The sequence below is a fragment of the Sebastes fasciatus genome, chromosome 23 (genome assembly GCF_043250625.1).
Source record: "Sebastes fasciatus isolate fSebFas1 chromosome 23, fSebFas1.pri, whole genome shotgun sequence".
NCBI classification, from domain to species: Eukaryota; Metazoa; Chordata; class Actinopteri; order Perciformes; family Sebastidae; genus Sebastes; species Sebastes fasciatus.
In genome coordinates, this window is record NC_133817.1 from 9,628,243 (window position 1) to 9,654,859 (window position 26,617).

The following is a 26,617-nucleotide window of genomic DNA, read 5'->3' on the forward strand; positions in this document are numbered from 1 at the left end:
TCAGACTTTACTCAGCTCCTTCAATGTAAAATTACTGCTTTTGTGAATGTAGTCTGGTGGCTTTGAGTCGGAAAACTCGCCGTCAGACAGCCCTTTCTGACGGGGAACTGAAGGCGTTATATCTCGGTCTTTAAAGCTACCAGACTCCATTCACAAAAACAGTAATTTTACCTTGCAGAACACAGGAGTTGCTCGTCTACCGCTCCATCGATCGGTTAGTTTGTTTGTGTTATTGTGTGACTTTCTGATATAAACTAACGTGGCGTCCACAGCAGTACATTATTTAGCTTCCGTTCCCAGTACACCTGTCTGCTTCTCCAAACTGGGAGCACGCCGACCACCATCTAAGTTACTGTATGTAACGTGCATACACTGACTGTAAGGATGTACTGTACATGTATCAGCGTCATCATGCAGAAACCTACGTCAGGTCATGTGGGAAAGCGATTTTAGAAGGGCTTGAGAAAATAGCATTTTTAAGAAATCACATTCTCACCCTGTTGCAGAATGAAGCTGACCAGGTCTGTGTGTCCGTTCTGGGCCGCTATATGTAACGCTGAACAACCTCTGGAGTCTCTAACCAACAAGCTGGCGCCTCGACGCACACACTCCGTCAGCTGGAGACAGAAACAGATAAAGAAAGAAGCGGATTAGGTTTGTTTTTTATAAAAACGAGGAATATACAGAGAGTCCTAATTTGTAGCTCTGGTGTATATACAAGAAAGGGGTGAAAATATGTTATAAAACATTGTCGTTTACAACACTGTGATTTATGTATTTGTTATTACATAATTTGGTTTACGGACAGTATAACTTTTAAAGTATATTCAGCGTTCTATCAGAACTACAGAAAGCACTGGCACTTAAGAGTTGCTTTGGGAAACCCAAAAAGCATTTGTAGGAAACACTTTATCAGGAAACAGGGCCCTCAAAGAGGAAATGTGTGTCAGAGCTTTTTGCTGAATCATTGTTGTTTTTTATTATCAGCTGGTGAAAGAGAGTAGCTGAACACATTAAACTACCCAGGCTTTTATAAATCCCAGTGAAGTGCAGCAGATACAAACAGGTGAAACCGGTTTTAATTGCACATTTCTCGACAGTCTGTGTTTGTTTGTGTGTGATTGAACTTTACCATAGAAAGGTCTCCTGTACTGGCGGCGTTCAGCAGTGCTGTAAACACACAAACAGACAGAAACATCATGTGAGATCGACACGTCAGAACAAGACTTCAATTGACTACTTATATGACTGTTTGTCTGTTAACATCTTCCTGTTTTTCTAAACACATCTGCCTCTGTGGTGACACTGTCCATAGTAATGATGACTAACTATAAATATAGGTCAGGGACTTTACCCAACCAAATCTCTGGGTTTGTTTGTGTCCCAAATAATACATGTACAGTATTAAAAGGGAAGCATTGTTTAGGAAAAAGGAAGAGAAAATAAAAATAAACATGATTTATGTTATCCCGCATGGTCTTTCTGCACGGACTCTTTGAACTCTTTGAACTTTTAGTTTCACTTTCCAAAAATCCACCGTCTGTCTGTGTTTTGTTCAGTCAAGTGAAGGCTGAGCTAACTTCCATGTAGCAGAAAATCTCTGGAGCCTGGATGGATTACTGAACGGGCCTACACGGCACAGGTCCAGGGGCCCAAAGTGTCAGGGCTCCCCTGGCCTTCACCTACATAATGTCACTCAAAGAGACACGTACCAACCAGGAAGAAACTCAAAACGACCATGAAGAGCTTCAAAAGGACTACAAAGATACACAAAACGACTACAAACAGACCAAAACAACTACAAAGTGATGCAAAACAGCTGCAAAGAGACCACAAAGAGACTCATAACGACTATGAAAAGGGACAAAACAACCACAAAAAGACACAAAAACACTACAGAGAGACACAAAACCACAACAGGCTAAACAACTGTACAGTATGTAGGAGATATGGTGGGGCCTTTTGCATGTCCCAGGGGCCCATTGTCTCATAATCCACCCATGCTCTCTGTACTCCGGAGCCATCAAACGGCTCTAAATAGCACATCTAAAAATACTTAATGATAAAAATGACCTCAAATTAACTCATCTACTGTACCTGCCTCGACTTTGCCTCGTGTGAACCTGTACTGTGCTAGAAGCATTTATAGTCCAGGATTTCAGAAGTCATCCGCAGAGAGTTAGAGGCACCAGAAAAGCTAAATGCTTGATCTAATTGTACTCGTGCAAACTGACAAAACACCAGTGACTGTGTGGTTTCCAAAGTTTCCAAAGAAACTGAGTCACTTCATTTTTCTTACGGAATATGAGTTGTATGAAGTTATAATTAAGCAGAACAAGAACAACAATTTGGTTTTAATCTAAGAATGTGGACTGAGTTCTATATTTTCAGTGTGGTGTTGATTGCTGTTTGAAGTGGAGACAAAACTGAAAGTGGATAAACATGAAACATGTTGGGACATGTCAGGAGGAGGAACAACAGGTTCATTAAACTGGAGAGTCCCAGGATTTACAATGACTTATCACTGACACAAGATCTGCTAACCAGGTCACAGATAAAATTCTCCAGAACAGTCTACAGGGAACGTTTCTGAAGAATCATCACAAGCTGACAGCTGTTAAAACCAGTTTTTACACATTTTTAAAAAGGGATGTGTGTGTGTGTGTATTCTACCTTGTTCCTCGGCTGTCAAGGAAACACTGGAAATAGAAAGTACAGAAAATTAAAATGTGGAGTTATGTAGAAAACTTACTTTCAGTGCAGCAAATAGCGATTATTTTTTTACTTTAAAATAAAAAATATGGATGAATTTTCATCGCACGTTCCTCCTTTTGAGCTGTAACAACTAGTTGATTAATCGCTAAATCAATCGACAGAAAATGAAAAATGAAACTATTTTGATAATTGAATAATCATTTTAGTCATTTTGCAGATTCCAGCTTCTCAAATGAGAGGATTTGATTCTTTGCTTTGTCATATTTGATAGTACACTGAATATGTTTGCCTTTTGGACTGTTGGTTGAATAAAACAAGACATTTGAAGACGTTACCTTGAGCTCTGGGAAATTATAACCGACATCTTTCTGATATTTTATAGACAAATCGATTAATTGAGAAAACAATCTGCAGATTAATCAATAATTCAAATTAGTTGCAGCCCTGATGACATTAACGCCTTTTTTTTAATTTCTTCACAGTCCATGCAGGCCTAAAAATATAGTATATGTGTACTGTACATATATATATAATTATTATCTATTAATCCTTACTTTTATAAAACGCCAGAAAACACAAAGAGATGTCCATCACAACTTCCCAGAACCCGACACGATCACTTCAAATGTTTATGTCTTCAAAAGATCTTCAATTTAATATGATATAAAAACTGAGAAAAGCAAAAAATCTTTACATCTGAGAAGCTGGAACAAGAAAATAAATGACTGATTGATCACCAAAACTTGGTTGACTAATCGTTTCAGTATTACCCTAAGATGTAATTAAACAAAATGCATGTAGTTCATATCTAATATTTAGTAAAAACGTATGCAAGAGCACATATATATCATTCTGTTTATGTAATCATGAATTACTGCACATGTGTAACTGTCTTTGTGAGCACAGGCATGCATACATATCTAATCTTCAATGGGTTAAATAAAGGTTAAAAGAATGTAATATAATGTAATATGATATGATATGATATGATATGATATATCTGCTGTGTGTCTGCTGACGTACCCAGCAGTCGGCTCCACCACCAGGTCAGGCATCCCCGTGGACGTCCCCTGGTTCACCACGGGTCCTTCGTGGTCCAGGATGAACACTTCGTCCTGACAGATCTCTGTCACAAAGTGGAGGTGCTCCTACACACACACACACACACACACACACACACACACATACATTCATAACAGAGGCATGTAAATATATACTGTATACGCAAACATAACATGATTTTTGAACTGTTGGAGAAGCAGTGTTTACCTGAGCCTTGTCGATGCGATAGAAGCGGTCAGCTGACGTGGCTGCAGAGCAGAGAGACAAGAAGTCAACAGGAAGCACTAATAAAACATGTTAAAGACTGTCTGTCTGTCTATCATGCCACTTTTACTGTTGATTGGGATTAACTTTCTTTATAACATCAACTAAAAACACACCTTTTTAAACTGGCTGTTAATTGATTTGTATGATTTTATATCACCTGGACAATATCATATGATCTATTATTTTATTTTCTACTGTATAATTGTATATGTCAGGGATAACACCCGATGAGGTGTCCAATATTATCATATAATACAGCAACAATGATAAAAAATGACTCTGTCTCTCTGAGGTTTGCTAATATTTGGTAGTTTAAAAAAATACAGGAAATTAGATTTATTTGGGATTTTTTTTTCGGTGTAAAATCTTTATAAAGTACTTTTTCTATTAAGGTGACGGCAAAGTCTGGAACTGACAACTACATTTGAGACTTATCTGGATGAGAAATTCCTCATTGGTCAACATGTCTGAGTCACTCACAATCCAAGAAGCTCCAGTTGGGAGAGAGTCTACTGGTTGAACTGGTCCGGGGAACGCCTCTATTCTCATCCTGAAAACAAAAGAGATCGGCAGACACTTATAATATTTATCATCCCTTTATTGAACAATATGAAAAGTTTGCATGGAGGGTTATTTGAAGAAAGCACAAGAGAGAAATCCAGACAGAGAAAAGTTATTATTAAGTGCTTATTATTGAGAAGTTGAACAAGACAGAGACGATCAGGACAATGAGGCAGAGTAGAGTGTAGTTTAGATTAGTGTTAGACTCATCACAGCTAATGAATGTGACTGTTATATTACTGTTTATATGTCCATAAATGTTTCTTTTCCAGTGTGGTAGGAGAGGACTTTACTCAACATGGGTGTCAGACTGTAAAACCTACATTTAATTTACTGTATTTAGCTTGTTTTGATTGGTGAATTCCTCATTTTAAAAGGGGTGTGTAGTGCAACCCACTGCCAGCACTGCTAAAAATATCATAACTATCATATAATAATTGTGAAAAATCCTTTAAATTATGACACAGATTTGAGCTATTGTAAAAAGGCGGATTTTAGAGATTTTAAATATTTAGCAAAAACCTTCTTCACATCTTTTCCTGCAGAGAGACACCCAAAAGTGAGATACCTGATAGTGCACTCTGTGGCCAGTAGATGGTGCCTGGTGTAAGTCCTAGCAAGCACAGCAGACAGGTTTCAAGGTTAACAAACAGCCAAAGCATTTACATCCAAAACTTCCACACATGTTAGTTTCAACGTGAGACACGAAGAGCAGCTCTGCATTCCCACGGGTATACCTCTCTCTCTCTATATATATATATAAATATAAAACGCTGCAAGCATCATGAAATAATGATGACGAGGAAGAAAGAGAAGAAGTGATGAGGAGCATTAACGATGAAGATAAAGGGGAGAACTTGCCTCTTGTAATCTGTCAATATAGAGTCTGCATGTCTCCAGGTCACAGTCGCCTCTCACCACCACGATGCCTACTGGGATGGCTGCAATACACAAACACACACTTTAGATAATAATGCATTGAAAAAGTAGGTTAAACTGCATTTTTTTGGCTGCATTCATTGACATTTTGGTTGATATGGCGAACGTTTGCTTATTTGCACATCCAGCAGTTACAGAGCAACATGATCATTCATTTGGAGTGACGTTTCTGTCCCACCTGATGAATGTAAGTTTCAGGTCCCTGAGGGATATATCTGGCCCTTTAGCTCCTAAATGCTCCACTATGTTCACCAGCTAGTCTCTATCTGTGTCTGTCTGCTGTCTGGTGATGAGCAGGTAGCGTACGGTGAGTTTTTAGAGGTTTGAGAGCAGTGACAGTGATGATATAAAAACCTAAAAAAACAACAACAAAATAATGGTCCTGCCCTTTAATCATGGTGAGTTTATATCTAAAATATTGATTATAGCCACTTACAGATGTCTCGTAGTCGCTCTTTGTCGTACTGCAGTCTGTCGTACTCCTGGAGGCTGATCCGATTCACTCGAAGACGCAGACGATCTGGAACGGCGTGAGGACTGGAAACAAACACACACCGAGTGCATGTACACATACACACACAAACAATTCAGACATGTCCAAACGTACAATGATAAGAACACACACATATGCATACATGCACGCACAGACACACATATTCACACACATCACAAACCAGATTTTGCAGCTTTTGCAACATAATGACTTTTAATTCCTCATCTGTCCTGTTTCGTTGAAGTTTTTTCTAACTGAGCTCAAGTTTTAAAAGTCAAACTTATAACTGGGAGTTTGAAAAAAGAGTATTAAAAGTAATAAGATATGAGGCTTTGCTATCCTCCCGCAGCATGACCATGATTCTGTGTTTGAGTTTGAGGTGGGCCAACACATTTTTAAGTCAATGTTTGTGGGCAATATTGCCTTGAGCGATGGAGGATGGAGGTTGAATGTTGACTTCAGAAACATGGTGGGTGGTAAACAAAACCACAATGAGAAAACACTGTTGGCAGAATTACCCATCTACCCAGCCTCAAAAGCTCAAAATCTTACCTGTAAAGGAACAGAAAGGTGTCAAATTAAAGTACGTTAGCACCACTTTTCTTCACAGCTGAAGCAAAATGATTAAAATTTCTGGGGCAGGGCGTGGACATCAAGTGAGAGCCGAGGAGAGGTGCAGGTATAATAAGCTCAGGGTGAAGTTAAAGGTAAAAGGACTACAGCGGGACAAACATCAAGACGAGAGGCAGAAGCACATTTAGAGGTGGAGAGGCTTCAGCATGCGGCCATACTCTCTTTCTCTGTCAGGCCACATGTAACCAAAACTCATTCGACGCGATGCGACTTAACGTGGGTTCGACCAATACGAGCTTTTGAAGCAAAGCTGACACAAGTTTGTCGATACTGCAAATCGTATTTACTGTGAGTCATATTTAACATTGTTAAATTAAGTTAGGAGTGTTCATGTACAGTAGGTTGCACAATATACCAAATACAAATGTTAATTTTGGCATTTTTTTTTACATCTAAATAAAAGTTTGCGTAATGACTTTGGTCGAAAAACATAAAAGTTGTGAAATTGTGAATTATGTCTCGTCATCAGGACAAAAGAAATCGGACAAATGCAAACTCATTCAATTCGTAAATTGAACCTGCAGCGATTTTATTAATCAATTGATAGTTCAAGTCATCTTTTAAAGCAAAAAAGCCAAACATTCGCTGGTTCCAGCTTCTTAAATGTGAGGATTTATCCCTTTTCTCAAAAAAATTATAAATAAATAAAAATAGAAAAAAAATTTAAATAAAAATTCGAGCAAAGGAAATAGTAGGAAATAAATTATCATTATAAATTATCAAATTTTAATAGTCATTATTTTGACATTTTATAGACTAAATTATTGATCTAAATAAATATTTGATCGTCTAACTGAAAAATAAATAAATAAATAAAATTCGAGCAAAGGAAATAGTAGTAAACAGTGCAATTTTTTAATTTTCTGTCATTATTTTGACATTTTATAGACTAAATTATTAATCTAAATAATAAAGTGAAATTCAATGTGGTCGTGCTAAAACACTGGTTAGAAAAAGGAAAGATCAAAAATACTATATGTGTATAAATAAGTGTAAAATGTGCAATAATATAATAATAATAATGATGCTAAATTTGAATTCTGTCACAAAAAACTATGTTATATAGTACAAAATAGGTCATTTAATAATTATAAATGTTGGTAAAATGCCAATTTATTTATTAGTGGTTGACGACTGGTTTCAGTATGAAGGAATGAAATATTGGTTGAACCCAAACAGACGAACGTTGACACCAACAGCAGCGACTCATTCATTCATTCACGTGTTCACTCACAGTTCATCCGTTCAGTGACAGAGGGCTGAGGTACTTACACAGAGAAGGAGTCGGGGGGAGCAGAGAGGCGGCGCAGATCAGCTGCACACACCTTCTGAATACTACGGCCGCACACACACACACACACACACACACACAGAAGAGAGGAGGAACGTATGGCGTAGAGGAGAGGAGTAGGTGAGGAGGAGAGGAAGAGAAGAGGAAGAGAGGAGGAGGTGAGGAGAGGAGAGGAGAGGAAGAGAGAAGGAGGTGAGGAGAGGAGACAAGGACATGAGAGGAGAAGACAAGAGAGGAGACAAGAGGAGAAAAAACAAAGGGGGGAGGAGACAAGAGTAGGGGATAAAGAATAAATGAAAAAGAGGAGGGCAAGAAAAAAAAGGAAAGAGAGAAGGTGAACAAATGAAAATAATAAATATTAAAGAGATTTCAGACATGTGTTGTCAACAGGAAGAGGAGGGACAGACGGAGAGAAGCCCAGAGGTGAGTAGACACACACTGATAGCACAGAGTAACATAGATAGCACACTGCTGTTAGCAGAGCACACTGCTGTTAGCAGTACATCCAGCAGAGACACTACTGATACTCATCATTATCTACTGTAGCTGCTAGACTTTACAGAGAAAATAGACCCACAGAGATAAACATGGAGAAGTATTAGTGCTACAGGGGATGGAGGAGTGTTAGTAGCAGATAGAAGCTTTGATCTATACAGCAGATGACTAGTGGTGGAAAGTAACTAAGTACATTTTTGACATACTTGTACTTTACTTGAGTGTTTTTGCTACTTTATACTTTTACTTACCTACATCTCAAAGGGATATATTTAGAGCTGCAACGATTAACCGATTAGTTGTCAATAGGACTGTCAAAGTTAACACGATAATAATGCCTGTTGGGTTGCCATGTTATGATTTGAGCATATGTTTTATGCTAAATGCAGTACCTGTGAGGGTTTCTGGACAATATTTGTCATTGTTTTGTGTTGTTAATTGATTTCCAATAATAAATATATACATACGTTTGCATAAAGCAACATAATACTTGATAAATACTTGACAAATCTCCCTTTAAGGTACATTTTGAACAGATAAAAATGTGGGATTGATTTGTGATTAATCGCGATCAACTATGGACAATCATGCGATTAATCGCGATTAAATATTTTAATTGATTGACAGTCCTAAATAAAAACATATGATATGATGCAGTACTATACAACTAATCTACCCAGTAGTATACAAAGTATCGAACAATTGACTCCACATTGACGAAGTACAACATGAAAATGCATTAAAACACATAATTGTAATTATTATTGAGTATTTTTAGACAATGATATTTCTACTTTTGCTTAAAGTGGCAATCTTGAAGATTTTTATCTAAATAAATGTCTGTTAAGTCACTATCTATCGCCAAATGAAGTAACATTATGGTGATGAGCCGATGGCCCGCTGATGAACGTATTGCAATATTGATATATTTGTAGTGTTATGAAATGGGTGTCTGTGTCGACATCTAAGCAGGTATATTGCCAAAAAGTGAAAGTCAATTGTTCGTTCCATTGCAACGTCAGCGCCAAGCAGCAGAGCTATGCTTCTGCTATTTTGGACTGAAAGCGACTACCGGCAGCACTAAAACTTTCGCCTACAAAGTGTCGTACAGAAGTAAAATTAAATTATATCTATTCTATTGTCACATACTACCGAAATGGCCTGTGTTGAACAATAAAATATTATAAATAAAATAAGCGTTTTCAGTCCAAAATGGTGAAACACCGGTGTTTCGTTACTTTGCTTCTGTACTCCTTGGTGACATTCCTGGAAAAAATGCTGTTCTATACATATAAATAAACGGAGCTCTACACACAACTCTAAGAACTTGAAGCTCATGTATATAAAAATTTATTTTTCTATTCTATTTCTATGTACGTGTCAACAAAAAGACTCCAGACTGTCAATCTCTGAGCATAATTCTATTGTTTTCAATCAAATAGAAATTGTAAATCAAGCAGGACTGAAATCTTTAGGATTGCCACTTTAAGTAAAGTATCTGAGTTCATCTTCCACCACAGTCCAGCAGCCCGGCTGCTTCATCCCCGATACAAATCAATAAGCGTCTCCTTGCCTTCTTCTTCTCCTCTGACATAACCGCATACAGTATCACATGTCAGTGTGTTTGTTCTGATTAAACTGAACATAAATCTCCCTCCTGTGATTGTGGTTTGGCGAGCTGAAGGGAGATGTGGGACATGGAGAGGAGTGAATGTCAGCTCCCACTAAACAGATTGTATGACTCACTCAGTGCAACCCGGGCTTTTACAACACTGCTGGCCTACTTCCACTCTCTGTGTGTGTGTGTGTGTGTGTGTGTGTGTGTGTGTGTGTTGGTTTGTGACTCACTCGTTGAGTAGGGGCACAGAGGTGCGTCTCTTGCTCTTCTGGACCATGTTGGCCTGATTTCGGAGGGAGATGCGGAGGGTGGAGGGAGCCAGTCGACACGGCTCTCCATCCACCTACAAGAACAAAATAAACACACACAAAGAAAGGTCAATGTTTGGTCATTTTCTGTATCAATGTCAATACACACTTATATGACACAATACAACACTTTTTTCTGTACCTTACAGTAGTTTGAGGAAAATAGACATGGTTTTCCAGAGAAAGAAAAGGTAAAGACATGATCAGGAAATATCATTTAAAGGTATAATATGTAACTTTTCTGCATTAAAATGTCTAAAAACGACTATGTTGTATATTTTTCTGAGTTGTGTACTTCAACCCCAGAGAAATCTAATTATTTTTATTAATTAATTGATTATTTACTTATTTATTTATTGTTTTGTTTCTTGTTCTCTTTTTAATTTTGTTTTATTAATTAATTAATTATTTTTTTCTCCTTTCTTTTCCATTACGGACATTTGGGGGTGGCTGATGCTGATTTTATTGTATATCTTGTTCTAAATAAACAAGAAATCCGTAATCCGTAAAAGTGTCACGGTCTGTTCCATTTGGTCGCCTGTCAATGGCGTCATATCCCCTTTGTGCATGTGTCAGCGTTGTGGCCGTCTGCCAGAGGCCATCATAAATTGACTTTTTATCCAGTTTTAAGCCACATTTTTACCATAGACTGTATATAAGAAGTGGAAGTAGTCACCGTGACGTCACCCATTGGTTAAGCCAGTATAAGACACAGGTTTTGTGAGTGTTCTCAAATCTTCTGTTTTTTATCATCATTAGTGTTTTTTTTAAGGTGGACAGACGATGCACAATTCTGTGTACACATTTTATACATGATGAACACTTTTTAAATCTTACTTTTAATCTTTCTATAGTTATAATCTGTTTATAGTGACAGTAAATCCAGTCACTCAACAGTCTAATAATTAGTAATAACTGTACTCACCTGAACAGGTACAGTCTTGAAGGTAGTAAGGACGACTTCTCTGCACTGGTGCAATCTCTCTCCATGACCGCCGACCTGTAGCGCCGCCTGGTGGACGAGAGGGAGATTTACACCAAAGACGACCACATTAAAACACACCACAGTTTGTTTTTCCTGGTCACCTCGGCTTAATTCAGTATTCATATATTTATATTTCCTCTCTAATCCCCCATTTCTCTCACCAATGAGGCCACGGTGAAGCCAATGACCTCGATGCAGCCGTCGTCATGGCGCTGCGGTTCAAAGTCTCGGTGGTCGCCTGTGTTTCCCCACGGCATGGTGCCAGCACAGTACCTACACATGTAAAGAAATTAAAATATACACCATCTGGTTCACCAAAACTGTTGATGATTGACAGTTAACCAACATACTGGATGGTTTTTTAACAACCCAAATATCACTTTCCACATATCAGATCTATCAGATCGGATGCTTTCCAGTCACAATCATCTTCCTCTATTATTCCCAGATCATAGGTACTGAATTTGTTTGCACTATTTTGATGTCTGACCAAAAAAATATTGTAACTCGAGAGTGGTGTCAGAGTACAGAGACCACTTGTTCCTGCATTAAGGAGCCACTAACCCACTTTCATTAGTCCTGTATTCACCAGAGAGCCGTAGTGAGTGACTCATTGTTTTTAATGCTATTTCAAAAAGCTTTTTCACTCTAACAGGAAACACTGAAAAATTATAATTAGGTCGAATTTTTTGGCATGAAAATGATCCCAATGAAAGATGTTGCTTGTTGATGCAAAACATCAGATATAGGCTTCGTCCAAAATCTCATAATATGCACTACATAATCAATATGTGTGCTATCGTTCAACATACTTTTGTGTGAATAAACAGCAGTATGGATCTTTTTGGACACACTGAGCAGTAATTTATGTCGAGAGCCTCCTTGCCGATTGGAGACGTGTATCCATGGTAACCTGTGCCTGTGCCAACCTCATGTGATCAAAATGACAGTTTGTGTGAATCATAAAGTCTGAACTAATTTAAAATATATAATGCACCTAGCAAAGTGAAATCTTAAACTTACAGTTAAATTGAAGCGTTATTGACATTAGAGAGCTGTCTGTCAACGTCTGTTATGGACATTGTCGTCCCTACCGCATTGCATTGTGGGATATTTATGCTGTCCAGCATTTACATACTGTAATATTTCACCGGAAATAGTATGCATTCCACGTACTATTGGTTTCATACTAAGGTTTTGGACATACTAAAATATCTCACATACTGTTTTAGCGTACTAAATAGTATGTTAGTGTGGAATTTCGGTCGCAACCATACAGTATATCGGTCCAACCCTTATGGAAATTAAGAAGTGTGGAGGACACATTATAATCACATCATACAGAGGAAACCTCTTATAGTGATCACGTCTGTCCGGGTGAAATTGATCACTATAAGCGGGTGATTTTTATACAATTTCTTTCCTCTTTTTCTTAATTTCTCATGCAGATTACCATCTTATTGATATTTGTATAAAGTAATGAAACGGACCGCAGAAAGACCAAAACAAGATGACAACCATTAAGTCGACTAATCGACTAAGAGGAATCCTTCCAACCAAACTCCACTCAGCATCATGGACAGTGTGTAATCACCTACCTGGGAATGTTTAGAAACACAATGCACTGAAATTTCAGCTCCTGGATCTTTGGGGTTAGATCGGTACCATCACACTGAGAAAGACAGAGACAAAGAAAGTTTAAAATACAGTTTGTGGCGTTGACCAGCGGTTTACAAAATGGGGGTAAATGCCCTCATGTATGAAGTATTAAATTGAACATTTTGGGGTTTTGGACTGTTAACTAAACAAAACAAGTATTCTATATTTGTTTACTTTTGGAATTTGTGACAGGCATTTTTCACTATTTTCTGATATTTTGTAGACCAGTGGTTCTCAACTTTTTTCATGTCCAGGACCACTAAACTGATGCGCATTACGTCTCGGAGCCCCATTTGATAAGATTTCTCTTCAGGGACCTCCATCTGAAAAGATTTTGGTTGTTAGATGATTAAGACTAGAATTATATAGTTGTCAACTACCGTTGAAGAGATAACCGTGGAGAAAGTGATCAGAATAGTCACTCTTATGACTCTTATACTCACATTGGACTCACTTCTATAGTGAATTAAATGGTCAAAATAAACTATTCCCCATAGTTTATTTTGTGGTTTCTGAGAACCACTGAGACGATTAATCAAGAAAACAATCAGCAGAATCGATAATGAAATGATAGTGAGCTGCTGCTCTAATCCTACAGTAGTACAGAGGTCAGTGGCTCTGGGAGGGATTCAGTGTCTGGCTGAAGGACACTTCAGCATGGCGGACGTTAACAGAGGAGTTGAAGGACGGACGTTTTAATCACCCGGCCGACCTGTTGCCCAGACATGTCGACATGGAAAACGATACAGACCGACAGAGAGAGAGAGAAAGAGTGTTAACACTCACCACCACTCTGACGTGCTTAGACAAATCCCTCGAGCTTCTCTGGAGGAAATCTGAGAACGCAGCCTGCAAACACACAACAGCGCACACACACAACAGCGCACACACACACACAAAGAGAGAGAGAATAGGAGCCAATCAAACAGAATCACAGTTCATTACGTTTCCCTCATTAAAAAGAGATAACTCCTCTGCACGCTTCCTCTCCAACTCCATCAGTTATTCCTCACATCTCTCATCCTTCGCACAATATCTGCACGTTTCTAAAAAGTTCTTTAAAGCTTTAGATTTGAATCAGACAAAGTCAAAACCAGCATAAAGAGGAAGCTGGAAAAAAAATTCTGATTGACTGACAGTTCAACAAACTATACGATACTACAAGTGCAGAATAAAATGTCAAAATTAATCATTCTAATAAACCAGGACATCCAAATGTTTACTAAAGCACATGGGATGCAGATTGCACTTGTGACACTGTTCATTATGAATCTAAAATGACTAGAAACTGCAATTAACTTTGGCATTACATGGAGGCAAGATAACACCACTTCCAACTTTTGAAATGTGAATAAGGCAAATAAAGTCGGCTACAGCTTAGTTTGGTCACAAGGAAGTTTTATCGAATATTCCGTTTCCATACAGCTTTTCTAATGCGATAAATATAAAAATATGCGAATGGAAAAACACGGCTATTAAGACTTAGAAACACACACTGCTGTATCGGAACCTCCTCCCTCCTGCAGTCTATTATAATCTTTATCTGTATTTCCTTTGCATGATTTGTATGTCCTCCAGCCGCTCCATCTCTCCTCATCCTCCTGTCTTTCCCCTAATTCCCTTCCTTCGCTCCAATCTTCCCTCTCAGCCGTCACTCTTGAAGAAACCTCGACATGTTTCTTTCGGTGTGTCTTGTTAATACAGACAGACAGAGCAGTGGAAACCAGAAAAGTTTGCGCTGCATGAGTTTCTGAGTGTGAATGTGCAATAAGTCAAGTGGGACACTCACTCCTGCATAGAACATCTTGTTGCGGAAGCGACTGTTAAACTTTTCTGGGTTGGCCTCTGGAAAAGATACAATCAGAGAGGCAGAGAAGAAGAATACATTAAATACGTTGCGAAACAACACAGAGGCGTAGAGTAACACTGTTTAAATCTGACTCATTGGTGCATGCATGAATGTGTCCTTTTTAATATTTGATTTCATTCTGCTCGTCTTTCGGTGGAGTGCGATGCGTTCACGGGAAAGAGAAGGACTTAATGGAATATAAATAGAGTTCATACAGGATGAAAACGGACGTTAAAGTAGATTTCACCGACCTCTGGACTCGTGGAACTCCAGGGTGACATGAGCGTCGAAGCCCAGGCTGAAGTAGTTGTTGAACACATTCAGAGGCAGCTGAGGACAAAATGTTAAAGTGAGTGTGTTTGCATAAATATTACAGAATATATTCACATAGACAGCTCATATTCCCACTCTATTTAAAAGGGAGAGTTTGGGTGTTTTGAAGTGGGGTTGTATGAGGTACTTGAACATAGTCAGTGTATTACCTACAGTAAATAGAGTTTGAATAAGCAAACAGGAGCAAAGCAATGTACTGCTGTGGACGGGAGCAGCAGCTAAACAGATTTTAGACCCCTAAAAAAATTAGTTTAAGTGTACGCTATATTTAGAATATTTTCACTACCTCGCCGTCAGACAGCCATTTCAGACGGGGAACTGAAGATGTTATGTATGCTCTTATCAAAGACACCAGACTCCATTGACAAAAACAGTAACATGGTTAATGAAAGGTCATTCGTGACTGCATCTGTTGTGCAAACTGCAAAGTTACTGCTAATTCAGAGACCACTTCCTGCTGCTCTTGTTCCGTATTAAAAGGTTTGCATAGGCGAATCACAGTGAGACTTTTACTGTGATGCAGCTACACTTTAATCCAGTGTAACAGTTGTAAATAATGCAGGGAAGAATTGTGCAAAAAGAAACAATGTGCTGGTTAGATGAGCTGCAGGATATACACTGTGATAGACAGTAATGCAATGACCCGTTATCTCTTGTAAGATGCTGTAACACAAGTTCTGCATATAAGGGCTTTAACTTATTCTAATGAATAAAAGGTTAATCTTGTAGGCACTATCATCTTTTTCCTCTATCCCCACAATGTGATTAATCCAAGTACATAGACACCGCCTAGTTGACTTCTGACCTTCTGTGTTCCCTCCTCCGGCTGCGCAGCACCTTTCTCTACTAGAAGGTTCCACCTGTCCAGCTGCACCACCGACCCGTCCTCCACATGACACAGAACCTTGGACACCGGCTCGTCTGTGTAGCCCTGCGGATACACAAACAAATATACATCACAAATAGAGTAAGAGAGAAAGAAGAAGAAGAAGAAAGTAGGGAACGTATGACTGGAAAACAGAAGAGAGAAAGCAGAGAGCTGCAGATGGATTATGGCCTCTATCCTTCTTTCTATCTGTCCAACCAGCAGCTCTCTCTCCTCCTTATCATCTATTTGCTAACAAGAGCTCAACACACACACACATGTCCACATGAGAAAGAGTGGGATAGACAGAGAGAGCATGTAATGATTGGCTCTGAGTAAGTGGTCATTGAGGCTGCTTCACTGACACCATGATCACCTTAAGAGCACAGACACACACCAGACCTCATGCATAAAAGAGTGGATTTTACAGATAACACACACACCTCACTCTTCCCTTTCATCCTGCCATCAATCCACGTCTCCCTACCCTCCGTCACAGTACTCATTCGGGCCAGCTCTCTCTAATGGACAGTACACTTTGTCTCTCTTTCATTATTCTCTCCATCCTCTGTGTCTGTGTCGTCTGCTTTTTATTTTCTGTCTCCCTCTGGACAGGGTCAGGGAATCAGTGTACCAAGGACTGCAGACTGACACACACACAAGAACACAACAATCTGATGATAGTAGCGCTCGTCAGCAGGGCCTCCTCTGAGACACACACATACACACACACACACACACACACACACACACACACACACACACACACACACACACACACACACACACACACACACACACACACAGCAAGTCACAGGGTCATTCACACTCACACAGAGAGAGGTGGGGCAGGAGCAGCGGTGAGTAACATGACAGAGTGTCAGAGAAGAGACAATGAGAAGGAAAGAGAGGAGGAGGAAGGAAAGAAAAATGTCAGCAAGAGGAAAGGAAGTAAAGGAAATGAGAGGAAAGGAATGGGAAGGAGAGGGATTGAAAGGAAAGGAAAGGAAAGGAAAGGAAAGGGAAGTGAAGGAGAGGGAGGGACAGGTAAGGGAAGGAGAAGGAAGCAAAGGAAAGGACAGGAAAGGGCAGGAGAGGAAAGGAAAGAGGAGGAGAAGGAGGCAAAGGAAAGGAGAGGAAAGGGCAGAAGAGGAAAGGAAAGGAAAGGGAAGGGAAGGAGAGGGAAGGAGAAGGAGAAGGAGAAGGAGAAGGAGAAGGAGAAGGAGAAGGAGAAGGAGAAGGAGAAGGAGAAGGAGAAGGAGAAGGAGAAAGAGAAGGAGAAGGAAGCAAAGGAAAGGAGAGGAAAGGTATTGAAAGGAAAGGGAAGGGAAGGAGAGGAGAGGAGAGGAGAGGAGAGGAGAGGAGAGGAGAGGAGAGGAGAGGAGAGGAGAGGAGAGGAGAGGAGAGGAGAGGAAAGGTATTGAAAGGAAAGGGAAGGGAAGGAGAGGAGAGGGAAGGAGAGGAGAGGAGAGGAGAGGAGAGGAGAGGAGAGGAGAGGAGAGGAGAGGAGAGGAGAGGAGAGGAGAGGAGAGGAGAGGAGAGGAGAGGAGAGGAAAGGGAAGGAGAAGGAAGCAAAGGAAAGGAGAGGACAGGGCAGGACATGAGAGGAAAGGAAACAAATTGAAAGGAAAGAAAAGGGCAGGAGAGGAGTGGGAAGGAGAAGGAAGCAAAGCTAAGGAGAGGAAGGGATTTGAAGGAAAAGGAAAAAGAAAGAGGAAAGGAAATGAACAATAGAGACAAAGTGGATAATAAAAAACCCTGCAGTGAGAAACACCCAGTGAAGTAGAGGACAAAAGGACACACTAATTACACCCATGGTAGATATGAATGTTCATCTCTCTCTCTCTGTATCAGGACTTGATCTGCTTTGTACTCAGGAATCTCTCAAAGTCATTCACACGTCCTTGTCCTTGAAATACAGGTGATGCAAATAATGTATATTTAAATAGATTTTGATTACTAAATGAATGTGGAAACATTTGATATAATCATAAAAAAATAACTGAAAACTCATTTCAGGTTTTGACTCATGCAGAGAGATATTTGATGTATTGTCATCGCTACAATCCCATATATAACTGGTGTACAGAGAAGTCAAATGAAAGCATGTGGGTGCTCGTAAAGGTCTCTTCTTCTGTGTTGCAGTACAGTTATGCAATATATGCTTCAGCACTTTATTATTAGTATTACTACTTTATTTTAGTAATAAGCTGTAAGAGCCCAAAGTGTCCTCGTACAGAAGGATGGGTCATCAAATTTGACTTGTATAAGTTTATGCCGCCTTTTCTGGGTTAGTCAGCTTCGATTTCCTAGCTTTTTTTAGCTGTGATTTTGCCTTACACTAATGTGGTTTTAATGCATAAAGGAAGAGTAACTGTTATATGCAGCACTAATGCAGAACAGAGACAGGATAGGATCAATTTAAAGGAACTGTGTCATCTTTACTTGACGTGTTGTGCCTCAGAGAGGTCAGACAATGGCTACATGTCGGGTTTAGAGGAAGAGTGACGCAGGAAGTCGTCTGTCGTAGACTTCCTGGAATGTGGGTGAGTTTTTCTGTCACTCCCAGTGGTGTCTGAGAGGGAAATATTGGATTTCTTTTTTACTACATATCAATATTTGTTCATATTTTACACTAATTAGACATTTATTTAAATTTACTTATTAGATATTTTCATTATTTTATATGTGTCTAGGTCATAACCTTGTTTTTTAAGATGCCTATACCTCTATTTAAGTATGTTGGAAGTGCTGGCGTTGTTATGTTATTTTTATTATCTGTATCTTAATATAATGTCCCAGCTGCAATGACTGCAATGACTTATTCTATTCATGATGTGGATAAACATGTAAACATATGAATAAATAACTACAGTCAGGGAGGAGAAGCCGCTACGTCCTGCCGCTCAGAAGTCAAGGCTGGGAACTCACCCCACCCCAGTTGAGCGTCCTGGCGAGGTCATTTCCTGTTCCCAGAGGAAGAACAGCGACCGGAGGCTGGGGGTTCATCTGCAGCTCATCTAGAGTGGACAGGATCCACCCCACCTACACAGAGACATGCACAGAAAGTATAAGATTAACAATAGAATACATAGAAATACATTATCAGGGTTCGACATTGAGCGATGGCCCCGTGGCCACAAAAAAGTTACTCTGTGGCCACCAAATATCCGCTGTAGGTGATCCCCTGTGGCCACACAGTATCAGGTCGCTTTTGAGAATGAGACTGAGTGTGAGATTACGGTGTCCGTGTTTTAAAATCTATAAACTGTGTACTGAATGCGACGCTCACTTTGAAAGCGCTGCAATGGATGAGGAACAGCTGATTTGTGAATTTGAAATGAGGGCATTATGATGCGTTCAGGCTCTATTCAGTAAAAATTTGTATTGGCTAAAGGTAAATTATAACGTTATCATAATGTGTTCAAATGTAATGTTTTAAAATGTAGTTTTTGGTGAGAAACTTGAATAAATCCAGTTGTTTGAAGGAGATGTTTTCACAGCAATATAAAACAGATAATAGAGAGAGAAATATGACCTGTTTATCTTCCTAATACAGCTTAAAATCCAAATAGATACATAAAAATACAATCATTTATTTAATTTCTAATTTTTTGAATTGTGTTTTTTTGTGCGAAAAAGATAATAAAGTCTGTATCTTTCGTAGTGTGTGCACTGAGAGATTGTGAGAGAACACATTTAAATAAATAAATAATTACAGATATTCATTCTGTTAATGACACAGTTAAGGAAGGCTGTGTTAAGTGGCATTAAATTGCCTTTTCTGTATTGTTTTTATATAAGTTTACACCAACAATGTACTTTGGCGACCAAATTTAGGGGCCCGTGTTGCCATTACTTAAAAATATTCGCATCTGTCTCTGGATTATAATAGAATGGAGTCTTACCGTGCCGTCCCCTCCGCAGGCAAGGATCCTCAGATTTGGCACTTTCCGATACAACTCCAACCTGACAAATCACACATAAAGCAGAGAGAGGTTGTAGAGTAAAAGAGGCTGATTGGTGTTGAGTGGGTGTAAGTGGTAAAGTTTAATGAAAATTGCTCGACCCATGAGCAGATTATTAGAATAAAAGAGGATAATGACAGAAAATTAAGGGAGAACATACAGCAGTGGATTGTAATAATAACAGTATGATGTGAAATGAAGATCTAAGTAGAAATGTGGCTATAAGAAAAACACAATTTCTCTAGTTAAATAAAGCAGAGTACAAAAGTTAGTCAGTCTATTTCAAACCAATGTCACGTTGACCCAGTGTGTTAAGGAGGGTGGATTTTAATAAAAGCCCAACTGAAGGGTACTTACGCCTCTCGCAGCCCCCCCTGTGACAGGTCAAAGACTTGTCGAGGGTTCAAGATCCACATGAACATCTGTAACACCTTGGCACCCTACAGAGAGACATTTACAGTCAGGGTTTTCCTACAACTACTCGACAAGGACATTAAAGAGGATTTATTATGCCTATTTTCAGGTGCATACTTGTATTTTGGGTTTCTTCTAGAACATGTTTACATGCTTTAATGTTCAAAAAACTCCGCTCCAGCTTCACCCTAACTAGCTTTGTTTGAAGGTGTGCCAAACTAGCCGCTAGGCAGGTATTATGCAAATGTGTTACTTGGTGACATCACCACGTTACAGAAGAAAAGGCGGGTCTTCAAGCGTGGCTTTTCAGGCAGTTCAGGAGCAGTGTTTCTGTGGGGGAGAGTAACTCCCTTTGGCGTGGACTTTGTAACTTTGCAGACCTTTTACATGTACAAAAAAACTATATAACACACTAAATGAAATGGGGAAAAGGCACAAAAGCATAATAGGTCCTCTTTAACAACTGTACAATCTTAAACCGTATTAGAGCTGCATTGTTTTTGTTAGAGCAGCTTCTATAATTGTGACCAAAAATCTCCAGCATGATATTATAATGATGATAATGACATTAACAAAGGTGATAAAACTAATCCGGTTTTAACTGACATCTTCCCAATTAAACGTTCTGTCGTCGCAGATTGTAATAACTCACGTAGTGACTGGCTCAAACTGGCATTTATATCATTACATTAATTAAACAAATCAGCCACTGACACTCTGTTGAGACCCGTACAGTCAGTGGAGGTGTAAATTAATAAAAGACATATTAGAATCTGATAATGTCATCATGCATGTTGATATGTCTTGTATGGTAGTCTTCATTAAAGGCTGTTAGGTTGTTAAACGAATTAAACTATTTATAGACATACAGAAAGTAGTGCTGGTTGGTAGAGCTGCAACAATAAATGGATTAATAGTCAATTATTTTGATAAGAAATAAATTATGTTACAGGAACTTATTCACTGATACTGTTCCGGTTCAAAGTTTGAAGGTATCTCAAACAGATAAAAATAAAACATTTCAAAGTGTGCTGACCTGGTTGCCTCCACTCTTGGGATTGACAAAAACCAAGATGGGCTTCATGAGAGGTGAAGGGAGCGGCTTCAACATGAACGGACGCCATTTAGACTCCTGAGGGAAGAAAGAGACAAAGAAAGATGTGCAAAAGGTGGAAAAATAAATAAAGTATGTGATACATAATGCTGATATGATTAATCGATTAGTTAATGAACAGAAAATGTATCCCCGACAATTTTGATAATCAACGAATTGTCATTTATCAAACAAAATTGCCCAAACATTCACCTTCCAGTTTCTTAACCTGTTAAGCTTTAGGAGCACTATCCTTTGGAAAAAACGCCTAAAATGACATACCCAAAATGAATCAGGAATAGCTCCTCGACCATAAGGCTTACATGTATAAATCTGGTCTCCATGTTTATACAGGATGAAGATGCCAATGTAGCTGATATGCATCTGCTAATGTTATATGTTGGTCACCAAGCATCAATTTTGGGGTCCGATTAGTTTATGTATTGTGTAGTAAACGTTTACCTCTTATCTAGCCATTATCTGTCTGTCAAATAAAACAGATTAATGATGATTAAAATTAGTTGTACCCCTGGTAATACATTTACACAAACACTAATCCAGGTTCATTGATCTGTGTTGTCAAAGTAGGTGGCTGACAAACCTCATATGGTCAAAATTCATTGCTTAGATTTGGTGTTGGGAGTTAAATAAATAAATCACTCAGACATAAACAAATGTGAGCACATGATGGGTCAGTGAAGACAAGTTGAGTAGGTCAGTAAAACGTATTAATCTGATCTAAATCTGAACCTTCTGTATACACTTAAAAAGCACGTCGTACACTAACATTCAGTCTCCTTCATAGTGTTACTTACATCCAGTCCCTTCTTGCTTGTCCTTCGTTTGAAAGATGTCCGCTTTTTTCTCCTGGCAGAGTTCTTAAGTGAGCTCTAGGGTAAACACACACACACACACACACACACACACACACACGCACACACACAGAGTTCAACGGTTAGTTCACTGTCACCGTGTCCCTTGTGATGGTAATTAAAAGTGCAATGAAGCATGTGATGTGACTGAGGGATATATGTGTGTGGTGTGTGTGTGTGTGTGTGTGTGTGTGTGTGTGTGTGTGTGTGTGTGTGTGTGTGTGTGTGATGACAGAGACACAAACCCAGAGTTCCCTCAAACAGATCAGACATGTGTCAGCTCATATCACATCATAGCCAAAATCACACACACTCAAACACACACACACACACCCACACACACAGTTTTGACACACGTCTTCATTTAGAGTTTTAAATTTAGATCCAACAGAGTCGTTTCTCATTACCGTCACAAAATGACAGCTAGTGAACTTTATCAACCAGTGGACTGACTGGTGATGGACGTCTGTAATGGGAGTGTGTGTATGTGTGTGAGTGTGTGTGTGTTTATATGTGTGTGTGTGCACCTGTGGTTTCCTGACTTTGATGATCCAGGAGGGTGGTATTATGACTCCAGCGTGGGCCCCCAGTGAACACGGCTCCTCGATCTGGTGCAGCATGAAACACGTCACCTTGTTGTGGAACTGCAACAAAAATGCGCCTTGTTATTATTTATCACATTAATCAATAATTTCACCAAAGACGAAGTTCACATCTTAAGGCCCTGGCACACCAAGCCAACGGTTGGCCGTCGGACAGTTTGGGGCCGTCGGTGAGCATCTGTCGGCCTAGTTTTTGCGGTGTGTCCTGCACGGTCAGTTCTAGTCTGCCTTTGTCGGAGGTTTTTCAGCTGATTTATCATGTTGAATCAGCGGCGACGCATCTGATCATTCTAATACACGGATATTTTCACAATGACATGGCCATCTGGAATGAAGCTAAGTGGTGAGAGGGGAGTGAAAACGGTCAGCAAACGCCGCTTTGTTTCATGTACATATCATAACAACGGCTTGTATATCCGCCGTCCTCGGTCTTCCTGTTTCCCTTTTTGAATGATGAATACAGACTAACACTGCCTGCTGGTGTGGAGAGTCATTTCTTCTCACGCAGGCGCAGAACGTACGTGCTAACTGGTCGTCGGTTGTAGTCTTTGTGGTGTGTTCGAGTGCAACGTGGCGAACAGTCGGCCTTCAACGTCGCTAATTCTTTGATGTCGGCTTGGTGTGTCTGGGCCTTGAGAGACGGCTGTCCGAAACTCTTAAAGGCTCGTTTGACAAAATGACAAGTGGGTAGAATACACTTTTATTTTGAAATATTAGGTCCATCCCTAGTTTTCTGGTAACATACAGTGAGAGTTGGGGGCTTTTAATTTGAAAAACAAACATCATCCGGAGATTCCTGATAACATACATGTGGACTGAAGCACAGAAACTTCCTATACATGTAGTATATGTATGTATATTTAAGATTTAAGGTTATTAATTAATGTAACTAAACAGTATTTCTTTATTACATGAGACTTAGACGGTTACTCATATTGTTCATACTTGAAGTCATATATTTCTAGTAAAGTGTTCTTCACAATGTATTCATTTCACCAGATACCATTATGAGTGCATCTTTTCATTAATCTACAGTGATGAATTATTACAGAGGATGAATGACTCACCGCCTGTTTACACCAGGAACAACTGATGGCGATTATTTCTTTACTGTGGAAGAACTTCTGTTGAAAACTCTGCAGAAACGAAACAGAAATACACTGAAGTCAGTCTGTATGAACAATAATAACTGTGAACAACATAATGTGTGTGCCTGTTTGTGTTTACCTTTCCACACTGTCTACATTTCCCCTCCTGTCTCCGTCTGTGAACCCAGTGATGTCTCAGTATGTTTTGCTGTCAGAGGAAGAAATGATAATCATGTTAACGTTTTCTCTTCACACACAGTAAACAGGACACGTAACAATGATTCTCTCACTTGTATAAAGGCACATATTTACACAGACACACACTTACATCTCGGAGGCAGCGGGATCCTCCCTCTCTGAAGGTCGGCTTGCATCGGAAGTTAATCTAGACAGAGACGAAATAAACAAACAATGAATACCAGCACAAAATACTAAATTATGTCAGCTCTATTCCAAATAATATTATTACCAGGATGGCATATAACAACATAAATATTCAACAGCTACATCATCTATACTAATACAAACCTTGAACTACAGTATATTGTTTATTTTTACAGACACACATCTTGCTGTTTTAGTCACTGTGGTGAAATTAAATCAATACTGTAGGTCAGGACGTGGGCAGGACGACTGTGACATTTTCACAATGTCTACATTTAATAAAAGGAATAAAATCAACACTGAAAACATCTCAATTATTATCTCAAATAGTGTCAAACTAGACACAACTTTCAGATATTTTCGGAGACAGCGCACATTTTTCTATTCAGTATATTGCTACATGTATGTTAGTAGGTCGGTAGTTTGCGCATACATATATATATATATATATATGCATAAGTATATACAGTATATATATATATATATATATATATATGGGTACCGTTCCCAGCATGCATCTGTCCTCCGTAAGCTGTCATCAAGTCATTTTAATCCTAAATGTGGTTCAACAGGAACAATGCTGCAGAGAACTCCCTCGTGAACATGTTTTAGAAATTGAATTATCTTTAATGACAGTGGGTAAAGTCTGCATTAAAATGTAAGATTAACTCTGTATGTGTGTGTGTGTGTGTGTGTGTGTGTGTGTGTGTGTGTGAGAGATACCTTTTCTAGTTGCTCTATGCAGCCGGAGTGAACAACGATCTTACAGGCAGCACATTTCCTCCTGGGAGCCGACTTCTTAAAGGAGCAAACAGACACACAGCACAGAGAGCCGTGAGATACACAACAACAAACACACAACACCTTATAGTAATGTTTATAGATGTTTTAAAAATAATTTCTTAAAGGTTTACAAATCATTTTGTAATCATGATACAGATACTTATATATATATATACAGTATATAAAATGTTGTGCAACAATAAACTGTTAAAATAACAAATTATAGCATTACTAATAATTAGTAAACATTATTAATTATCATTTCTTGGTTTGTTAACAGTGAATAAACAATAACTATGCAGGTGTAAGATGGCTAACCCCAGCCATTTATCACACAGTGTGACTGGCATCTCTAATGCCTATTATTTTTCATTGTCAAGGTGCTTCAATAAATGATATTGCCCTGCTGCCCTTCCTCTTACAACACATAAACTACTCCTATAGTAATAGGTAAATAGTGTAATATGACAGCTGATAATAGTGCGGTGTCAATGGGTTCACTATGAACTGTCACACTGAGCAACACTTAATGGCACAGAGCTCCTCTCTCACAGCCTTTCACTCTCATATCTCATTGTTTAGCAGCTCTGAATGTCCTCACAGTGCAAAAGTCCCACCACAAAAACCCTCTTTTAACAAGAAACACATCACTTTAATGAAGCAAGATGCTCTGACTGACAGCATGTAGGGGAATGATTGGTCTTGGACAACAACGTCGGTGGAGGAACTTGTCGACCACACGTTGGCTGATAAAAATCTTTATCATCTTCTTTTTGTATTGAGGGTTTACATAATCCTACAATCATGGTTTTAAAAGAGTTTGTTAGCAGAGAGTTAAGCAATTCAAGTAATTCAAGAAGTCTTTAAAAGGCCACTTTTTTGAAGGAAAGGAAAGTAAGTATCCCACATTACATAATTACCTAAGGGCCAGTGGTTTGCTTGTTTGGCTCTAGTGTTACAGTTACAGTCTCAGAGGGTGAGCACGGGTAGCAGAGACATTCAATACACTAGTGATAGTTTACCGCTTACAGGAAGAAGCAGACTGTGGGAGAACATTTACTCAATTTACAATTTTGAGGTACTTGTACTTTACTTTATTTACTTACTTATTTAATTTATTTCCATTTTTAGCTCTTTATACCTCTACTCCTCTCTATTCCAGAAAGGACTACTGCACTTTTTACTCCACTACATTTATTTGACAACTCTAGATACTTTTCAAATGAAGATTTTCACATGAAAACAATTAGATGAGTTTATATTAAAACAAGATACATTGATAAAGACTAAAGCTGTGGTTCCCAACCTGTCTGGCCAGTGACTCCTTACAAATAAATCAG

General features: G+C 39.0%; 1 protein-coding gene across 6 annotated transcripts in view; it reads right to left on the bottom strand.

The window, feature by feature from the left end:
• Nucleotides 1-26,617, bottom strand: part of dgki (diacylglycerol kinase, iota) — a 75,407-nt gene that overhangs the window by 2,425 nt on the left and 46,365 nt on the right. For 2 of the 6 annotated variants that reach the window (XM_074624878.1, XM_074624883.1), the window contains exons 4-31: nucleotides 25,218-25,292; nucleotides 24,439-24,495; nucleotides 24,250-24,318; nucleotides 24,090-24,158; nucleotides 22,948-23,064; nucleotides 22,364-22,438; nucleotides 21,492-21,587; nucleotides 20,399-20,481; nucleotides 19,982-20,042; nucleotides 19,005-19,118; nucleotides 16,014-16,139; nucleotides 15,127-15,205; nucleotides 14,816-14,871; nucleotides 13,813-13,875; nucleotides 12,966-13,039; nucleotides 11,529-11,640; nucleotides 11,308-11,394; nucleotides 10,305-10,417; nucleotides 7,943-8,005; nucleotides 5,981-6,081; nucleotides 5,467-5,546; nucleotides 5,174-5,218; nucleotides 4,525-4,594; nucleotides 3,985-4,025; nucleotides 3,739-3,863; nucleotides 2,674-2,699; nucleotides 1,133-1,170; nucleotides 497-617 (exon numbers count right to left, since the gene is read on the bottom strand). In XM_074624878.1, coding sequence (XP_074480979.1) covers nucleotides 497-617; nucleotides 1,133-1,170; nucleotides 2,674-2,699; nucleotides 3,739-3,863; nucleotides 3,985-4,025; nucleotides 4,525-4,594; nucleotides 5,174-5,218; nucleotides 5,467-5,546; nucleotides 5,981-6,081; nucleotides 7,943-8,005; nucleotides 10,305-10,417; nucleotides 11,308-11,394; nucleotides 11,529-11,640; nucleotides 12,966-13,039; nucleotides 13,813-13,875; nucleotides 14,816-14,871; nucleotides 15,127-15,205; nucleotides 16,014-16,139; nucleotides 19,005-19,118; nucleotides 19,982-20,042; nucleotides 20,399-20,481; nucleotides 21,492-21,587; nucleotides 22,364-22,438; nucleotides 22,948-23,064; nucleotides 24,090-24,158; nucleotides 24,250-24,318; nucleotides 24,439-24,495; nucleotides 25,218-25,292 — 2,236 coding nt within the window. The remainder of the gene's footprint in view (nucleotides 1-496; nucleotides 618-1,132; nucleotides 1,171-2,673; nucleotides 2,700-3,738; nucleotides 3,864-3,984; nucleotides 4,026-4,524; nucleotides 4,595-5,173; nucleotides 5,219-5,466; nucleotides 5,547-5,980; nucleotides 6,082-7,942; nucleotides 8,006-10,304; nucleotides 10,418-11,307; nucleotides 11,395-11,528; nucleotides 11,641-12,965; nucleotides 13,040-13,812; nucleotides 13,876-14,815; nucleotides 14,872-15,126; nucleotides 15,206-16,013; nucleotides 16,140-19,004; nucleotides 19,119-19,981; nucleotides 20,043-20,398; nucleotides 20,482-21,491; nucleotides 21,588-22,363; nucleotides 22,439-22,947; nucleotides 23,065-24,089; nucleotides 24,159-24,249; nucleotides 24,319-24,438; nucleotides 24,496-25,217; nucleotides 25,293-26,617) is intronic. The other 4 variants (XM_074624879.1, XM_074624880.1, XM_074624881.1 and 1 more) reach the window with 4 other exon arrangements.